Genomic DNA, 20,658 nt, shown 5'->3' with positions numbered 1-20,658 from the left:
TATAGTAGATAAAGTTTTTGTAAAGATTAGAAAGATTGCTGGATGCAGTGGCCCATGATAGTAATCCCCAAAACTTGTTAGGCTGAGGCAGGAGGATCACAAGTTCAAAGCCAGCCTCAGGAACTTAGTTAAGCCCTAAGCAATCTAGCAAGACTCTATCTAAAAATTAAAACATAAAAAAAAATATGGGGGCTGGGGATGTGGCTCAAGTGGTAGTGCACTCGCCTGGCATGCGCGGGGCGATGGGTTCAATCCTCAGCACCACATAAAAATAAAGATGCTGTGTCCACCTAAAAAATAAATATTAAGAAAATTCTCTCTCTCTTAAAAAAAAAAAAAAAAAAAGAATATGGATGTGGTTCAGTGGTTAAGTGCCCTGAGTTAATTCAAGGTACAAAAAAAAAAAATTAAAAAGATTAATGCATGTGCAAGTCTTAGAAGAGAGCCCTAGACTGTGCTTAATAAATGTTACATTATTAGTAGTAATACCATTTCCTGGAGCCTTTATCAATGTGATATAAATTGATATTCCCTGTGAATCACCAAGCAGGGAGGGGACATGGTGTTCAGTTTCTCAAAGTTATTTGATGATAGAACCTACTTCTTTACAGAACAGCCCTCAATAAACCTGGTTGCTTTAAAAAGAATAAGAAACAAAGAAACTCTAAGAAAACAATATACAACGCCAATGCTAAAATGTCTTTTTAAAAAGTAGATGGAATTTTTACCTCCCAAATTTTCCTTAACTCATCTGCTACCTCCTGTCTTTGAAATAAAGTTCTAATAAATGACAAAAGAAACATGAGGCAGCCGGCGCGGAGACGCACACCTGTAATCCTAGCAGCTCAGGAGGATCGCAAGTTCAAAGCCAGCCTCAGCAAAAGGGAGGCACTAAGCAACTCAGGGAGACCCAGTCTCTAAACGAAATATGAAAAAGGGCTGGGGATATGGCTCAGTGGTTGAATAGTGCCCCTGAGTTCATTCCTTGGTACCAAAAAAAAAAAAAAAAAAGGAAGCAAACAAACATGAGGCAAGTTGGCCCACTGGTTGAAAAAATAGGAAAATTGTGAAATATTATTTCTTTCTAATATTTTCTACTCATATGTCAGTGAATATTGTGAAATATTATTTCTTTCTAATATTTTTCATTCATATGTTTTGTGAGAACCAGAGACAGTTAAACATGTAATGAAGTCATATTTCCTGCTGGCAAAATTATTCTTGGTTTAAACAGCAGAATTATACACATGAATATTTCTTAGTGCTCTGAAATAAGACATGCTTCTAGATTTTAAGTATTACAGGACCTGAGTAAGTCCAAAGCATATTTTAAACATGCCAAAGATTAATCAGTATTTTAAGATAGGCATTTCAGGAAAGGCAAAACTTTCAGAGTACAATTTTAAAACTATGAAATGATACATTTTCTAATTCTGAAAAATGCATGTTTAATATGTAGCATTTCAGGTTATACTTTAGAATTTATCATTAATTCTACATGTCTTAAAACAAATCATTAGTCAATCATGCTGCTATTATTATTGGGATTATTACTATACAACTTTTTTGTATTCTCTCTTAACCTGGCACCAAACTTTGCAAAGGCTTTAAGACCTAGTATTTATCACCGTAATTTGAAGTTAGGGTTATCTATACTCTCACCCACCTCTTAAAAAAAAAAAAAAAATCCAACAAGCAATAATTGCTTCCATCCGGGTCTTCCTTTTCATCCAGGATTGAGCTTTGTCAAAAAATAAAACAGTTTTTTGCTAGGGTATTTTATGGTACACTGAACAAAGGCTACAAAATGCTAAATCTTACTAAGTAGACCTAAAAACAATGAAGCTATCTAGCTTTGTACATAACCCAGCATCTCAACCCGTTAGCATAAACAGTTTCCCACAAAATTAATCAAAATTTTGAGATCAGCTAAGATCGCCATATTTTTCATCATTGTCACAATCATCCAAAATTTAAGTCCTTACAAGTAATTCCCCTTTCTCATTGCACTCTCATCTCATTCTTGCTCTGTATGTGTTCCCCTTCTCCTCTACCCTAACATATCCCCAATAACAGTCACTGATAGCCCTTTAAACTGTTACACTGTAAACAAATACCCTAAATCCTGAATTAATTTCACCAACACTCTGGAAATCTTTTTGTCTAAACTAAAACCTCAGTGACAACTACTCTTTCACTCAACAAATGCAGCCTGTAGAAGTCATTATTTGTTTACCATCACAGTTGAGTAGTCATTTATTTATCATCACAATTTGATACCCTCACATTAAAGTATCTCTACTGAGGCTTATGTTCTCTCCCCCCCCCCCCCAACTCTGACTCTCTGTAATGAGTGTTGACCCTAGGGGCACTTTACCACTGAGCTACATCCCCAGTTTAGGGTTTTTGTTTTGTTCTGTTTTGAGACATGGTGTCACTAAGTTGCTGAGGTTGGCCTCAAACTTAAGATCATCCTGTCTCAGACTCTGGAGTCACTGAAATTACAGGCATAAACTACCACTCCCCAAATACTCCTCAGTTTATGTCATCTCTTAATTTCTCTCTCCTTGTTTCTGTTATTTACTGACCTGGCCACTCTTATGTTCACTATGACTTTGCAACTTGGTTCAGAACCTTCCCACTCCTGGATCTGCTACTTTTCTGAGCAACTCACTGCCTGTATTGCTAACTCCTCTAACAATCTAGCTTTAGAGTCCCCTTATCTCAATCCAATAATCTTCACTTTGTCTATACTTTGAAAACCCACTCCATAGTAAGATCTGTATCCTGTCATAACCAGCAACTGGTCCTCCTGTTTTTAAATTCCACTATCCAATCTCCACTACCAACCACTTAATATGCCAGCGGCTACCTTCTGATTTCATTTATTCCCTATTCAGCCTAGACTCAAAGGTCCATCACTTCACTCTCATGATTTAACCTCTTGTCTCCTTAACCACTGTGTCAGATTAGCCCATAAAATTCAAACTAGACTGACCCAGTTGTTTAACTTGTTTGCTCACTTAGGTTGCTAACTCCTGAGAAAAGGGGAAGAAAATCTTTCACATAACTATATATACCAGAACAATGAAGTACTTCTAAGTACTCTAATTCAGTTCACCTTCTTATTTCCTTAATAGCCTTCTCAAAACACTCCTTTTCTTCTCAATGTCTCCCCTGAAATCACCATCTTGCTCCCCTATAATCAATCTCAGCAGGTTTTTTTCTTACCTCACTGAAAAAAAAAATACATCAAATGTCGATTCCCCAAATTCCTCACCTACCATCCATACACTTCCCCATCTGTAATATCCCTTCTTCCTTACTCCTACTTCAGCAGAAACTATATTCTTATTCTTCCTAGAACCCAGTATCTTCACTCCATTCCTGCTAATCTTAAGGACAATGTCCAATAACACTCATTTCCTTTTTACTTAATCTTCAAATTCTAATGAACTTTTCCATATACCATATAAATATGCTGGAGTCTTACCTAGATTCAACATGCTCCTCTATCTACTATCCTGTATCCCTACCATTTTTCCTAGCAAAACTTTTTTATTTTTGATTTAATTTTCTTGGTACCAGGTATTAAATCCAGAGGGGCTTAACCACTGAGACATATTCCCAGCCCATAGTATTATTATTATTATTATTTTTTACTTTATTTTGAGACAGAGGCTCACTAAGTTGCATAAGGCCTCACTAAGTTGCCAACGTGGATTTTGAACTTGTGATCCTCCTGTTTCAGCCTCCTGAGCTACTGGGATTACAGGCCTGCACTACCCTATCTAGCCATTGCAAAGGATTTTTAAAAGAACTGTCTGCTCTCTTTCACCAACTATACCCACTTACTCTATAAGCAATCTAACATTTATCTCTACCATGAAGATCTTATCAAAGCTATTATATAGAAGCCTAATATTAGTTCAAAACAAAAGATTTTTTTGAAGGGGTGGGGATTAAACCTAGGAGAGGTCTACCACTGAACTACATCCCCAGCCCTGTTTATTTTGAGACACTCTCACTAAGTGGCCCAGGATGGCCTCAAACTTGCAATCCTCTTGTCTCATCCTCCCAAATTACTGGGACTACAGGTATATACCACCACACCCAGCTTCTTTTTGTTTTTTTTTTTTTTTGCTTGCTTTTTCTTTGAAGCACAAATGTTTAATTTTTTTTTAAGTCCAATTTATCAATTTTTTTTTCTTCTTCTTTTTTCCTTTAAAGTGCTAGAGATCAAATCCTGGGCTTCACATATATTAGCCAAGCACTCTACCACTGAGCTACATCTCTAGTCCAGCTGCTTGCACTTTTGGTTTCATATTTGAGAAGATGTTGCCTACATATTTTCTTTTAGAGTTATAGTTTTTCTTACACTTAGTTCTTATATTTAGGTCTTTCATCCATTAGTTGTAATTATTGAAAGCTAATAAGGATGTCAATTTTAAGATCTAAAAACTTAAAGAGAGCTTTTTAAAATACTACAAATATGGCTTTAAATATCACTAATCAAAGCAGGAACATTTAAAAAAAATTTTTTAGTTGTAGTTGGACCCAATACCTTTATTTATTTATTTACATGTGGTACTGAGGATCAAACCCATGCCTGGCACATGCTAGGCGAGTGCTCTTTCGCTAAGCCACAACCCCAGCCCCAAAGCAGGAACATTTTGATGGCATAGTTCATAATGTAAACTACAGGTAGAGGAAAAGGCAGGTATTAACAACTATAGTTCCCCCTAAATGATCAAGACAACATAAAAACTTAAAGAGTTCAGAGAGAAACAAGAGAGCAAAGTTAGATTAGATATAAGTTAGGATTTTACCTCCTGCCCCATCTGGAGGTAAGTATTACTATGAGGAAGGGTAACAAAAATATCTAATATGTCAGTGGGGAAGGACCAGAATAGAAGATAATTTTATATATATATATATATATATATATATATATATATATGTAATGATACAGGAAACTACATTTGGCAAAACCTTGCATCTAACACTAGATCACAGTTGGCAGCAATGCAATAGCCAGTGACATGTATAAACCATATTCTTAAAAAGCCACTCAGAGTCCTACACAGACCAGTATGATGCAGAAAACCACTGAGGATTTCCTTTGAGCCAGTGAGCTCAAAACAGCCTGAGATTCAGGAGAACCCAGCATGTATAGATATAATGACCAGATGCCAAGAAAGCAGCAATGACATCAGCCTCAGATGTGGCAGGGGCAGAGAGCACCATTCAAGATCAAGCCAGTCATTAGCAATGTCCTAGAAGGACAGAGGATGACACAAAGATGGTATGCCTCCCCCTCACTACCAGGAAACAGACTTCTTTACTAATATCTTCTGTTGGGGTGGAGGGAACTATGTGGAAAAACTGAACATTTACACAAAGGACCAAGTATTTACCCAAGGATTTGAATTAATCTGGAATTAACTTAGCTAAACTCTAAGCTACTGACTTTATCCTAAATTGGCAAGATAATTCAGCAGGATCATTTTCTTCTACTCAGTAGAAACAAGAAGCTCTATAGCTAAGAAAAGTTTAATTACAGAGAAATAAGGACAGTATTGTCTTTTTTACATTTAAATTTGTAGTCTACAAAGTTTATGCCTGCTATACTTCCAATTGGATTTCCTGCTGTATAAAGAGTAAAATATAAAGCTCTTACCTCCATAATCTGACCCTTATCTGCTGCTCAAAAAAAAAAAAAAAAAAAAAAAAAAAAAAATTCCATTCTCCACTCAGACTTGGGTTTCTGTCCATTCCTAAAAGAGTCAAGGTCTTTCCTTTACCACAATTTTTTCACATGCTGTTTCCTTTACCTGGAATGCTTTTCCCATAGCTCTTTATTTAGGTTGTTCCAATTCAACCCTTTAGTTTCTGTTTAAATGCTTCTTTCATGAACAGGCTGCCTCTGAGCACCTTATATAATGTTAAGTATTACCTATTATCCTGTAATGCAATACGCTATTATTTTCTAGCTAACATTCTTGCAATCAGTAGCCTCTACATTGGGATGAAAGTTCCACGTTAGTCTTGTTTACCACATACCACAATGTCTGGTTGATAATAAGTCTTAACAAATGGTTCCTACATGAATGAATAAAACAAAAGTGTAATACATAAAATAAACCCAAAATTTTCTCATAAATTTAAACAATAAAAAGTTAAAAAACAATTAGGGGATAGTGGGGCAGAGCTCAGAACTTGCCTAGCATGTACTAGGTCCCATATTCAAGCCCCAGCACCGCACACATATACAAGTTAAAAGCAGACAACCACTATTTTTTAATTTGAATATTAAAGTCAAACAGAAGACCAAAATAAGTTTCTGTTTTTGTTTTCTAAAGAATGCAATTATAGAAGCCTAGAAATATGATACCTAAAATCATAGGGTACCTTCTTCATGTTAAAGCCATTTAAAATGGAAACATGAAATAAAAACAAATCATCAAGACAAGATTCTTTAAAATTAAAATTTGGACTGGGGATATATCTCAATGGTAGAGTGCATGCTTAGTACGAATTAGGCCCTAGATTCAATCCCGAAGTCACAAAACAATTAACTAATTTTAAAAAGTATATGAATACAAACTGCAAAGGAATAAAATCCGGTCCTTAAAACCTTTACTGAAGAAAACAGACAATGAATATAATAAAAGATGCTCCACACTCTTTTTAAACAATAATATGTCAAGGCTCCCCTTATGAATCTATAGATATAATGCAACATCAAGTAGAATGTGTTTTTTTAATTTAATCATGATCAATACCAGAAATATATAAATAAGTTCCAGTTTTCCAAAATGGTAAGATAGATTTCAATCAATTCTTCCCATTAAAACAACAAAAAATATTGGGTGAAGTATGAAAAACAAATTCTTAAAAGTCACAAGTGAAGAGTAAGGAGTTACTCAGCCAAAACTATAAAGGAAAACTAGGGAGTCTAGGGAAAATTAACATTAGAGCTGCTTTTGACCTGAGGGTGTCTGGTCATCAGGAAAAATATTTTTGTTTGAGGGTCTTATGGGTTAAGAGGAACATAATTTAAAGCACAAAACCCAAATAAAATAATGAGTTTAAAAAGGTAACTTCCCCACAATGACCTGTGGCGCCAAAGGGCAACATTCTCAAAGTAATAGTCATCTAAAAGTAAACCAGTCCCTGTAGTCTTATAACAAAGGTTTGCATAGTTTCATGGTTCAGGGAATTGTAAATCTTGGATTAAGGAGGCACTCCACCTCTCCAAAGGCACTTATAGAATAAATCACAAAAAAATTAAAAGTTGGAAAATACTTTTAGTATTTTACAAGAGTAGACTGAGACACAGAAGATAAAGAGAACAGAAGAGGGTACAGATAGTATTTGAGGGGGTAGCAGATGAAAATATTCTAGAACCCATGAAAGGTCCTCATCAACAGATTCAAACACCACAAAGAACAAGCATACAATAGAGGGTTATTGGGAAAGCCAATAAATTGGCCCTATGAGAGACATAATCTGGTAAATGTCTCTTGATCTCTCACCATTTTTTTCTCCCATAGGACCCTCCCCTTCCTCAAAAACATACATACACATACTCCACTGACAGTGAACTATGATGCTGTTGCCTAATATGTACCATTTATGCTTGGGTTAAAAAAAATAGACACTTGGATTCCTTTATAAAGGGAAACAATGATATTATAAAGATACATACAGATTAAAAATGAAATTACAACAGGAAAACCACTTTATTGACAAAGTCACATCACAGATTTCTGGCCAGCATTCAGATTGAACAAGGTGGGACATCTGCCCAAAAGACAATCAGTCACCTGTAGCCTAAGAATGGAAAGATCAGATCACAGGGTACTAAACATGTTCACCTAAAAGGGCATGTTGGTCAACAGGAGATTTTGGCTCAAACAACCACCAAAAATGGATATACCAGGGCTGTGGTCGTGGCTCAGTGGTAGAGTACTCATCTAGCACATGTGAGGCACTGAGTTTGATCCTCAGCACCACATAAACATAAATAATGGTATTGTGTCCATCTACAACTAAAAATAAATAAATATACCTATACTAAAATTAATTTCTTAATTTTGGTACCATGGCTATATAAGATGTTATCATTAGAAGCTGGATGTGGTGGTGCATGCCTGCAATCCCAGAGAAGTGGAGGCTAAGGCAGGAGGATGACAAGTTCCAGGCCAGCCTGGGCAACTTTGTAATAGCCTGTCTCCAAATACAAAAATAAATATAAAGGAAGTGGTAAAGTGGCATTGTGTTCAATTCTTAGTACCACTAGGAAAAATTAAAAAGATGTTATCCTTAGAGAAAGCTTGATGAAGAGTTTATGGGAACTCTGTAGTATCTTTGTAACTCTTACCTAAAATTAATTCTCATAAAACAATTACTACAAAACAATTTATGATGAATAAAATTACTCTAAAACAAAACATCAATTTCAGAAAGTAGAAAAACTGAATACACCCAGTCATTATTTTTTCACTTATTATATCAGACAGTAACTTTTGATTATTTTTAAAGCAATTTTTAAGCATCTCTATTTCATTTTTCAGAATGTTTTGAATTTTATCCTACTTTTTAAATTCTAATTCATTTTTTGCCAGTTTCTATTACTTTAATAACCACAAAGAAAAATTAGAAAAACTTAAATGTGGGGCTGGGGTTGTGGCTCAGCAGTAGTGCGCTCGTCTTGCACGTGGGAGACCCTGGTTCGAGCCTCAGCACCATATAAAAAAATAAATAAGTGAAATAAAGGTGTTGTATCCAACTACAACTAAAATATAAATATTTTTTAAAAAAAGAAAAACTTAAATGTTCCATGAGAACATAGCAGTTGACTGTGAAAAAATACGAAAATAGAGTGATATAGATTAGAAATTTTATGAATTTATGTAAATAGATTAGGAATAAAATAGTAAGTATTCCTTGCTGATCCATCTATTCTGCTTCTTAATTCAGACATCTAGAGTTGTGTCACTGCAGAAAATCTGTAGATGAAAATGCAGTTATGGTGGATTATGGAATAACCTTTCTGTTATTTTCTTTTTTTTTTTTTTTTTTAATTTTTTATTGTTGGCTGTTCAAAATCTTTCTGTTATTTTCACTTTTATATCTTTTAAACTTTTACCCAAGAAAGTATTAAAATAAATGAAAACCATAGAAGGCAAGGAAATAAAATTTCTCAACACTTAGGTTTTTTAGTTTGTTCTACTTAATTTAAATCCAACTATGATTCTTCCTCTAATGTGAATTGGTTCACATTTTTTTGGTGTGTCATATATCATTAAAAAAAAGAAAAGAATATGAAATTAATATTAGCCAAAGTCTACAACTCATTAGAGCCAACTTATAAGAATATACCAAAAAGAGTATTATTCAAAATAATTTCTTTTTTGACTAAAGACTATTAATACCTGACTTAGGGGATATACACTTTAACTTGAGCCTCTCATCACAAACTTCTCTTATTCTTGAGGAATCCTGTTATTTCTCTATTTCAGTACCTTCCCACTGATATTTCACTGAATACTTATTCCTGCTTTTTCTTTTTGGATAGGTGGTCTGAACTTTCATTGTGGATGGCTGACAGATGTCAATTTCTAGAATCAAGATGTAGTTTTCAATAGCCCTCTAAGAATACAATCATAAAGATTCCACATTTAATGGGAAGACTGTGAAAAACAATAACTATGTAAAAGCCACTGTGACTATCTACTTCATGTATCTTCAAAGTAGTCTAATCCCAAGCTATGCTTCTATTACTATATTATTATAACAGAGAATTAAGTCTATCATTTCTGCCCTTATGACAAAGAAAGGCAAGAAAAATTTCTAATTTCAACATAAAGACCAGATGAGCCCTCTTATTATTTTAAGCCACTTGCCTACATACACCAATGACAGTAACAAGTCCCTCATGGAAACTTCATCAAAAAGTCTGCTGAATCATTTAAGCACTTGCTATTTCATCATAAACCCTAAAAGCTAAGTATGGGTTTCTGTTCTGTCCTTCATTCTAGCAACAGAATAAACACCATAGTGTGAAACTATTGCTTTATAAGCTGCCAATGTTCAATTCAGGAGGCATAATCTAAAGACAATCATCATTATATAAGATCAAAAAAAGAACTAGAAATTGCAGATTTCCCAATGCAGAGAAAAGAAAACTGTATCATAATTCCCAGTGTCATATTAACTTAAATTTTACTGGTATTCTAAGGAATTACATTATCACAATAAGATAACAAAGCGCAGTTTAGTGATTTTCAATGAAAATATGGCAAACACTGTTGATTGCCTATCTAACAATCACTCCTTCCACCCTTCCTCCCTGCTCACAGATCCTGCTTATATTTCAGGGGTTAAAAGTGCCTCCTCTATAAAAAGTCCTCCTTCTCACCTCCCTTACAACCAGGGCAGAGGTAGGATGTAACCCAATCCTAACTCTGGGGCCTAAGAGAGCTGAAGCTGGATAGCAAGTCTTTGGAGGAGGTTACCTTCAACAATAAAGGGGTATACACAGGAGGAGGAAACTGCTCTTTCTCTATAGCATTTGATTGTACCTCCATGTGAACCTAACCTCCCCCTACCACCACCACCAGGTGCTAAAGCCATCTTAAAACCATTAGGACAAATATCACTAATGTGATGAATATAACACAGAGAATAGTACTTGAGCATCTTATAGTTTCACAGACCCTTAATTCTAACAGTGGAAAAGTCCTGCCTCTACCTTCTTGATAGGTAACAGTTATCTTAGTTTATGGCTTAAGCTTAAGCCATTTTATTTGGATATTGTTGGTACCTGAAAGCCAAAACATACTAACTAATCTAGCTAGCAAATAACTGTTCACTTCACACTCTCAGGTCAGGAAGTTAGGTCTCTGCTATTTAGTGGACTCAACACTACAACCCTCTCTACCTTGATCCCTAGTGCTTCACTACCGTATATCTTCTCTTCCTTTTTAAAATTCTAATTGCTGTAAGGACCAAGCTTAATGTAATTATATTCACATCTATTTCACATAAAGTCTTTCTTCCACAATTTTTCCCTGATGATGAAATAGAAGGTACTTTTTGCTTCTCTGATATACTTTTCAGTTATGTCTGCTTTTAACAGCTTTACAAATGTGCCCCAATTTTTAGCTTACATTTTCTCTCTTACTATCCAAAGTCCAGTCACATATTGAAATCACAATTGATCTAAAATTTTTAAAAATAAAATGCTAAATACAGGATAAGGTTTTGCTTTTATAGAGTCACCATGAACATTAATAAATACAGCTAAATGATGAGTAACTGAGTCTGTTATCCTTTGTTCATAACAAAAAATTTAACCCAAATTTAAAAACAATGAAAAAGACAAAGTGAATAACTGCAGGTGAAATCAGAATTCAACCTCAGCACAGTTAATTTTTAAAGAGACTTAAAAATTCTTGAATGCTATATTTAAAGGGATAAAGATCATACTATGAATTTCCATGTTTGCTTAGAATAAAGAAAGGCTCCTTAAGCAGGAGTTGATAAAACTTTTGTTCAAAGTTACTCAGAAATTCAGCAACATGAAAACTAAACCAAAGAGACATAACTAACATTTGATTTATTAGGAAAATAAGGTTTTAGAGGAAAGACTACAAACCTTGAAAACTTCAGATCCTTTTCTTTGATACAACTCCTTTTATTGTTATTTGGCTTATTACAAAAACTTGCTCACTAAAAAGAAAAAAGTCACAATTAAATACTTTTCAGAAAAATCAATTAGAAATACAAAGGCAAACTAGAAAAAGGTTTTCTGAAAGTTTCAACACAAAAGTTTGAAAAACAACCCATGATTCACCACAATTACCAGTACCTAAAAAAATCATAACTAGAGGATATTCATTTTCAACCCAACTGTTGTTTAAGCCAAATTACTGCATTGATCAAATTGTTTTTAACCAAATGTATGCTACCCTAAATTTGCAATCTATGATCTCATTTATCTGCAAACTCTGCAAATGCTGCTTCTTTAGCAAAGGCTCCACTCCTATTCCCACTTTTTTTTAGCAAATTAATGATTAATGTGAACTAAAATCCATAAAAATATGGAATATGGGGCCTGATTAAAAATTTCAAGATTTTTAATTGCTTATTTTAAAAGTCTATGTTTAAAAGGTTAAATATTTGATTTGTGATATAATTTGGCTTTATGACATCACTTTTGAAATACTAGATAGGATAATAATTAAGGTCAAATGTGAACTAAGCAACTTTACAGAAAAACAAAATTTAGATGTTTATTAAATTCTTCCTAAGATTAAGTCATAACATACACAAGAAGGTAAAGAGATGAAAAAGAGAGCTGCTGTAATATGTAATAGGTTATTTATTATAGCATTGTTACAACTTCAAGATATTGGAAGCAATGTATATGTCATTCAAAGAGAGATGGGAAAAATAATTATGATGCATCCATACAATGAAATAGTATGAAACAGCAAAGAAGAATGAGTAATGTTAAGCAAGAAAATGGAATAAAATGTCATCAGATTGCCAAAATATAGTAAAGTGCAATAGAGTGTAACTATCACTAATACTATTATTATCATGATTACCATTTCTCATGAAAAGTCACTCCAATAGGCTCTAAAGTTTTTTATAATTTTGTTGAATGATTATTTGTAGGCAATGTCTGCCTCTTTTGCTGAGCTGTGCCTATTATTAAACATCATTTTTGACAGCTGAGAAACAAAATAAAACTGCCTCCATGCAGAGTGTATTTACTGTGGCGTATGTGACAGAAAACTGAAATCCTTAAGTCTAAAACTGATACTTACCTGTGTATGCACAAAATAAAATTACTATGTCAAGTATATTAGCACACACCTATAATTCCAGAGACTCAAGAAAGTGAGACAGTAGTATCACCAGTTCCAGGCCAGCCTAGGCAACTTAGTGAGGCCTGTCCCAAAATAAAAAATAAAAGGGCTGGAAACGTAGCTCAGTGGCAAAGCACCCTTGGGTTCAATCCCTGTACCATGGGGGGGGGGGGGGGGAAGCAAAGAAAGAAAAAAAAAAAAGAATTAAAAAGGGGAGCATCAGATTGAAAAGGAAGAAGTAAAACTCTCTATTTGCATAAGACAGAATCCTGTATATAGAAAATCCTAAGGAATCCATTAAACCTAACAATAAAAAGTTCAGTAAAGTTGAAGTATAAAAGGTCAGTATACAATAAACAATTGGATTTCTACACACTTGCAGTGAGCAATCTGAAAATGAAGAAAACAATTCCACTTACAATAGCATGAAAAGAATAAAATACTGGGCTGGGGTTCTGGCTCAGTGAGAGCGCTTCACCTAACACCTGTGAGGCCCTGGGTTCAATCCTCAGCACCACATAAAAAATAAATAAATAAATACAGAGAATAAAGCTATTGTGTCCAACTACAACTAAAAAATAAATATTTTTTTTAAAAAAGAATAATAATAAATTTGACTAAAGAAAAACAAATTTTATTTTTTATTAATTTATTACATATTTTATTTCAGGATCACAGATTGAGCCCTTAAATTTTAAAGCTTAATTTTTCCTAAAACACTTAAGATGGACATACAGTTTATAAATCTAAAATATTACTGCTGCAGCCTTGATTCTCTTGAATTCTATCCTTGATTCTAAATTGTTCTGGGGTTGGCATATGCTCACCACTCACGCAACAATTTTGTTATTTTACAAAATTTGAAGGGTTACTTTCTCATACAATTCTTGGGAAATGCTGTCTCAGTTTGCTGTAATCTTAAGTAGTATAAAATTTAACCTCCATTTTAAAATAACAAAACACTGCTGAGAGAAATTTCTAAAGTATTAAATAAATGGAAAGTCATTCATGTTTACCAACTGAAAGATGTAATACTGTTAAAATGGTACTAATACCCAAACTGATCTATAGAGTCTACATAAACCCTATAAAGATTCTAGCTGACTTCTTTGCATAAATTGACACGTGGTCCTAAAATTCATATGGAAATTTAAGTGTCATAGAATAACCAAATGATCTTGAAAGAACAAAACTGGAAAACCTGTGATTATCAGCTTCAAAATTTACTATGAAACTAAAGTAATTAAGGCTGGGGTTATGGCTCAGTGGCAGAGCACTAGCCTACCATGTATGAGGCACTGGGTTCAATTCTCGGCACCACATATAAATAAATAAAAGAAAGGCCCATTGACAGACAAAAAAATAAATAATTTTTTTTAAAAAGCTATAGTAATTTAATGTATGGTACGGGCACATGGATAAGTGGAATAGATATGTATAAATGCTCACATGTAGGCCCATTTATTTTCCAAAGAGTATGTGAATACCATTCAATGGGAAAGAAATAGTCTTTTAAACAAATTAGTGCTAACACAAATAGATAGCCATATGGAAAGAATAAAGTTGGATCTTTTTTTTTTTTACAACATATACAAAAATCAACTGGAAAATGGATCCAAGACCCAAATATAAAATCTAAAACTGTAAAACTTTCAGAAGAAAACATGGGTATAACTCTTCATGACCTCCAATTTGACAATAGTTTCTTACACGAGATAACATAAATCACAAGCAACAAAAGAAAATACTTATAAATTGGACTTCATCAAAATTAAAACTTCAGTGCATCAAAGACACCATTAAAAATGTGAAAAGACAATCCTCAGAATGGAAGAATACACTTGCAAATCATACAGCTGACAAAGAACTTACATCTAGAATACATAAAGAATTCTTATAACTCAATAATAAAAGAATAAATAACCCAACTTAAAAAATGAGCAAAGGAGGGGATGGGGTTCTGGCTCACCGGAAGAGCACTTGCCGGGCACGTGTGAGGCAATGGGTTCAATCCTCAGCACCATATAAAAATAAAGAAATAAAATAAAGTTATTGTGTCCATCTACAACTAAAAATATTTTTCTTAAATAGGCAAAGAATCTGACATTTCTAAGTCAGATCATTTCTAAGTCAGATCATTTCTAAATCAGAAAAGTGTTATAGTTTGGATCTGGAATGTCCTCCAAAGGCTCATGTGTTGAAGGCTTGTTCCCATGTGCAGCTATGTTCAGAGGTGGGGCTTTGGGGAAGTGATGGATCATGAGGGCTCTGACCTTATCAATGGATTAATACATTGAAGGAATCACAATTTGATGGCATTATTTGTATTACCAGGAGGTGGTAAAAGTGTAAGAGGTGGGGCCTACTTGGAGCCAGCTAAAGGAAGTAGAAAATTGAGAATATACCCTGAAAGGGTATATTTTTTTCCTCCCACCCCTTTTCTCTTCACCTCTCCTGAGCAGCTTTGCTCTGCCATACCTTGTACCATAATGTCTCTACCTAATTACAGGCCTAAAAGCAATGGAACCAGTGGACCTTGTACTGAAACTTCTGAGAACATGAGCCAAAATAAATTTTTCGTCCTTTAAGCAGTCTTTCTCAGATATTTGTCATAGCCATGGCTGAGGAAAAGCTGTCTAACAAAAAGCACATGAAAACATACACAAACTCAACATCTATAGCTCCAAGGAAATGCAAATAATACCACTTCACAGCCACTAGGATGATTATAACAAAAAAAGACAACAAATGATTTTAAGGATACAGAAAAACTGGAACTCTTATACACTACTAGTAGCAATTAAAATGGTGAAGTCACTGTGTAAAACAATTTAGCAGTTTCTTAAAAGGTAAAACACTGAGTTACCATATGACGCAGCAATTCCTAGGTCAACACTCTCAAGCACTGAAAAAAATATGTCCACACAAAAACATGTACGAGAATGTTCACAAAAGCATTATTCTTCATAGTCAAAATAACTAGTGGAGATGCACTACAGTGGTAGAGCACTGAAAAAATAGTGATATAGCAATACAATGACTACTGTCCAGCTATAAGAAAAAAAAATGAAGTACACATATGTGCTACATGGGTAAACCTTTAAAACATGCTAAGTGAAAAAAAGGCAATCAGTAAGGACTACCTACTGAATTACTCCATTTAAATGAAATGCCCAGAATAGACATATCTAGAGAGATAGAATATATACCTTTTCCAACTACACTATTTTTTCGAATGATTGTTGTTCATGTATTCACATGCTTTTCATTTCTAAATTCTGACAGTCTTCTAAAATGTTTTTTGAAGCATTTGAAAGTACAAAAGCACACTACTGATCGAGGAGAACCTGGAATTTTAAAACAGCTAAGAAAAACTCATAAATTTCAAAGGCAGAAAACCAATTTGTCTTTGGTGAATGACCAAAATTCCCTTCAAGTTAAATTTTGATCCCCTGTGAACCAGAAATTACTACAAATAATTAAACTTTAATTTGCAAACTATTTGTACATTTTACAAAAGAAATCATAAATCTAAAGCTGAAACTTAGAGACTTTATGTCACAGTAATTTTAAACTACATGGAACAAATGCTTAAGATACTTTTTGGAATAGCAGAAATAATGAAACTTTGGGATCAGATACATGGGTTTGAATCTTAACCTATTTATCATCCAGGTGATCATCAACAATTTACTTTGTCTCTGAGACTCAGTTCCCTCTTCTGTTAAATAAGTGATCATAATACCTTATTTAAGGTGAAAAAGGAATAACTCCAACTATGCACTAAATGGGGGAAGAAGGGCAGGGTTGGATAATTACACTTTCTTTAAAAAAAAACTTCCCTGTAAAATTTGAACTTTTTACAACTTGTATATAATTTTAAAACAATGAATGTTTTTAAAATTAAAAAAACTTCCTTTTATAGATTTCTCATATAGCCATTTTATAAAACAACTCTACACAGGAGATTCTCAATAAAAAAGAATTTCCAGAACTCTATTCCTCACTCCTTCCAAAGCTGCTTAAATTCCATCTTCTTGAATTCAGGTGAACAAGCCACAGAAGAAGCAAAGTTAAACATTTATTTTCTTAAGGTTGCAGTTATCAAGAAAGAGATAAAACTAACCTCTTAAACCACTTTCCTCAAAACATACCAGAGAATTAGCCAGAAAAGAAAAACATTTCCATTAGCTTACTAATGCTGATAGGTAGTGCTGAAACTTCAGGTTTGGGGGTGTTATTATTCTGAAACTTCAGATTTTGGGGTGTTTGCCTTCTGCAATGTAAAACAGTAAAATAAGGGGCTGGGGCTGTAGCTCAGTGGCTCAGCGCTTGCTTAGCATGTGTGAGGATTGAGTTCAATCCTTAGCACCACATAAAGAGAAACAAATAAAGGCATTCTGTCCGTCTACAACAACGACAAAAAATATTTTTTTAATGGTAAAATAATACTATCAAGTGAAAACAAAATTTGGTACCTTTAAGTTTTTGACCATCAAAATAAATTCAGGATACTGGTCTCTTTTCTGCTGAAAAACATAAGAATATACTTTACAGAATCTTGTGAGACTTAATTTTTCTTTCATATTCTAATAGATAAATGAAGTTATCTAATAGATGAATGTCAGGAAATACACAAAGATGACACTTAAAAACCTCCAAAGTACTATGGGACCACTAATGATGATCATGTGGCATTTGGTAGCTTTCCTTAATGACAGTCATTAGGCTCTTTCAAACATCTTATTTAAAGAAGTGCATTAGATTTAGCATTTCCTATTTATTTATTTATTCCTGAGCATAATCGCATTTCCACATTGCCTTGTTTTAGACTATTTCATGACCATAATTCTGGAAAATAGAAAGTACAGTCAACGAATCGAGGAAGACAACAGTGCTTTGCGTAACTTTTATCTCGATGTCTTTTAGTAGAATGGGACAAATTAAAAACGTCGGTAGTAAAAGCCAGTTGGTCAGGGATTCCCCAGCCCCGCGGCCTTCTCCTTTATAGTTCCTCTCAGTTCCACTAGTGATGAAAACTTTCCTCACCCCGGGTGGAGGCCCAGCCCTGAGCCAGACTTCAACACCCTCTGCTCCGCATCGCTTTCCGGCCTCAAGCGCCTGAGCCCCGCACAACTGGTTCCGGCCCGTGGCCGCCCCTCTTTAGCAGACGGACGGAAACATGACTAAGACGCCCCGGGCCCGCGGCCAGACCTCCAGGCTTCGCTCCCGCCCAGACCCCGCAACTACGCCTCGCAGCGCCCCCGAGAGACTAGGGTCCTCTCCCTCGCTCGGTCCCCTCCCCCAGCAGCGCGCACACACCTGAGAACCCCCAGAAGGCTAGGGGCGGGCTCCCAACAGATCCGGCCGCCCGAGCATCCGCCTCACCCCTCCACCCGCCGGTGAGCATGCGCACCAACCGCCCGCGCCTGCGCGCCCCCGACGCCAGGCCGGCACGCGCCGCCGCCTGGGAGGCCGGGCGAGGCCGCAGCGGAGGCGGAGGCCGAGCGCCCTGGGCGGCGCGCGGCCCCCGAAGTCCTTCCTCCCTTTAGACGACGAGCGGTCGAGGGGAGGGGACAGCCAGGCAGGCAGGAAGCTGCGGCTTAAAAGGACTGCCAGCGCCAAGTTCTTCCTCCCTCAGTCCCAGGCCTCCGAGCGCACCTCTTCTGCGGCCCGCTCGCCTCTCGCCTCTACTTTCCGCCATGTACTGCCGCCTGGGCGAAGCGCTGCTGTTGTCGCGCGCCGGACCCGCTGCGTTGGCCTCTGCGGCCGCCGACTCGGCTGCGCTGCTGGGCTGGGCCCGCGGACAACCTGCCGCCTCCCCGCAGCCGGGATTCACGCCGCCCTCCCGGCGCCACTACAGCGAGGCGGCTGCCGACCGTGAAGACGACCCCAACTTCTTCAAGATGGTGGAGGGCTTCTTCGACCGTGGTGCCAGCATCGTGGAAGATAAGCTGGTGGAGGACCTGAAGACCCGGGAGAGCGAGGAACAGAAGCGGAACCGGGTGCGAGGCATCCTGAGAATCATCAAGCCCTGTAACCATGTGCTGAGCCTCTCCTTCCCCATTCGGCGCGACGACGGTTCCTGGGAGGTCATCGAGGGCTACCGGGCCCAACACAGCCAGCACCGCACGCCCTGCAAGGGAGGTGAGCGCTCGCTGGGCCCCGTCGTACCCGCCCTCCTGCGAGGAGCAACTGCTCTGTGCTCGGGCGGGCGGTGTTCCCCTCCCAAGCTCTCCGCCCCGGCCAGCCGGTCTCGGGTGTGGCAGTTTTGGAAGATAAGTGATTTTTCCGCCCTAAAACCACAGTGTAGTCAGCCCGCGTCCTTCCCCCGCGAGCCATCACCGCTGGCCTCTCTATGCCAATGCTGTATCAGAGTAGACACTGCACTGGTCTTTTAGTCCAATTCCTGCAAATTCCACTTCTGGAGAAGGCAGTGACTGGCCCCTAGCCCATCCGATGGTGCTGTGAGAGTTTTTGTAGGCCTCTGACTTTTCCCCCGAATGCAAACTATAGAATTATTTTCTGATTTTTTTTTTTTTGGAATAGTGACAGATGAAAAAGGAAAATAGAAAATGACTAGTCTTCAAGGTTCGAAATCTAGACAGTTTTATTAACCAAAGGAAATTACTAAGCGCTTGTGAAGTTAGTTATTTTTACACTTTGTTTTGTACTGCCCGCCCCTCAAAAAAAAATAGGTCCGTTTAACGTCTCTGACAAATAAACACTGGGTGTCCTGACATTAAAGGGTGTAGACTGCAGAAGGCCTGCCAGCCAATGGAATGAAACAGCTCCAGGGGTGTGTACTGGTCCTGGCTAGTACCAGATTTGAGCTGAAGGAAAAGATAACTAGGTGAAGAAGAGAGATGAGTCAGTTACAGTTTAGTAATCCTCGAAGTATTCTGTAGTTTCAATTTTTGGATGTGTGTAGATTTGGTTTCTGAAGTCAGATTGATTTTTTTTTTTTTTCAAATAAATGAAAGCTTTCTTTCCCACCCCCACTTTCAGTACATTGCACAGTATGTGTTTTAAAGTGTCCTAAAATGAAAGGGACATAACCACCTTTTTTTGTTGCTGTTCCAAAAAAAAAAAAAAAATAGGTAAAATAAAGGATCCAGAGAGATGAAGTCTTGCTAGAGGTGGATTGGATAATAAGCATGGAGGAGGTTGGGCTAGATCCTTTGTCTGCCTCAACCCTATCCTCTGCTCTTGTACTGGCAGCCTAATTCTGAGGGTGATTTTTTAGAAATCCCTTCTCTACCAGAAAAACTTTAGCTGTGACCCTGTTCTCAGCAGGAGAACAAAGGTTGCTACCCAGGGTTTAATGATTTACTAAATTTGCATATACCGCACCTACTTCTACCTTTGAAGCCTAATTGTCCTTTAACCATGTAGTTTCCTCTGCTAAAAGCTGTTGGTATCACTTTGACCTCTAGTTTCCCTTTCAGCTCCAAAATTATATAAAGGGGCATACTGTCATTCTACACTGCTTTCCCTCTTCCTACCACTCCCTTATTCTCCAAACCAGGAACTCAAGTTCAGACTCCCATAAAAGCAAACAAGGATATTGGAAGAAGAGGCAACATACAGCAAATAATAAATTGCAATATTGCTTGAAAATGGACATCAAGCTGGGTACAAAGGCAATAATCCCAGCAACTGAGGAGACTATAAGGCAGGAGATCACAAGTTGAAGGTCAGCCTCAGCAAGTTAGAGATACCCTGCCTCAAAATAAAATATAAAAAGGACTACAGATGACCCTATCTTTAAATT

The 20,658-nt window shown here is 36.7% G+C and overlaps 2 protein-coding genes across 18 annotated transcripts in view; one reads left to right on the top strand and one right to left on the bottom strand.

Moving 5' to 3' along the window:
* Shld2 (shieldin complex subunit 2) overlaps positions 1-18,310 on the bottom strand; it is an 80,891-nt gene extending 62,581 nt beyond the window's left edge. For 5 of the 16 annotated variants that reach the window (XR_006852809.2, XM_046449904.2, XM_046449905.2 and 2 more), the window contains exons 1-3: positions 18,207-18,309; positions 17,363-17,410; positions 11,666-11,739 (exon numbers count right to left, since the gene is read on the bottom strand). The gene's annotated coding sequence lies outside the window, so the exon portion shown is untranslated. The other 11 variants (XM_058581054.1, XM_058581055.1, XM_058581059.1 and 8 more) reach the window with 8 other exon arrangements.
* Positions 1-20,658, top strand: part of Glud1 (glutamate dehydrogenase 1) — a 99,890-nt gene that overhangs the window by 44,314 nt on the left and 34,918 nt on the right. Inside the window, exon 1 of one of the 2 annotated variants that reach the window (XM_046449906.2) lies at positions 18,438-19,031. The exons of the other annotated variant lie outside the window; for it this stretch is intronic. Coding sequence (XP_046305862.1) covers positions 18,587-19,031 — 445 coding nt within the window. The 5' untranslated portion in view covers positions 18,438-18,586. Of the gene's footprint in view, positions 1-18,437; positions 19,032-20,658 lie in introns of those variants that run through there. 2 annotated transcript variants of the gene reach the window in all.

Source organism: Marmota monax, unplaced genomic scaffold (assembly GCF_021218885.2).
Source record: "Marmota monax isolate L192 unplaced genomic scaffold, Marmota_monax_Labrador192_F-V1.1 WCK01_AAM20220418_F8-fsc00004, whole genome shotgun sequence".
Classification (NCBI taxonomy): Eukaryota; Metazoa; Chordata; class Mammalia; order Rodentia; family Sciuridae; genus Marmota; species Marmota monax.
Note: the sequence above shows the minus strand (reverse complement) of the source record. Positions and strands in the feature narration are given on the sequence as shown.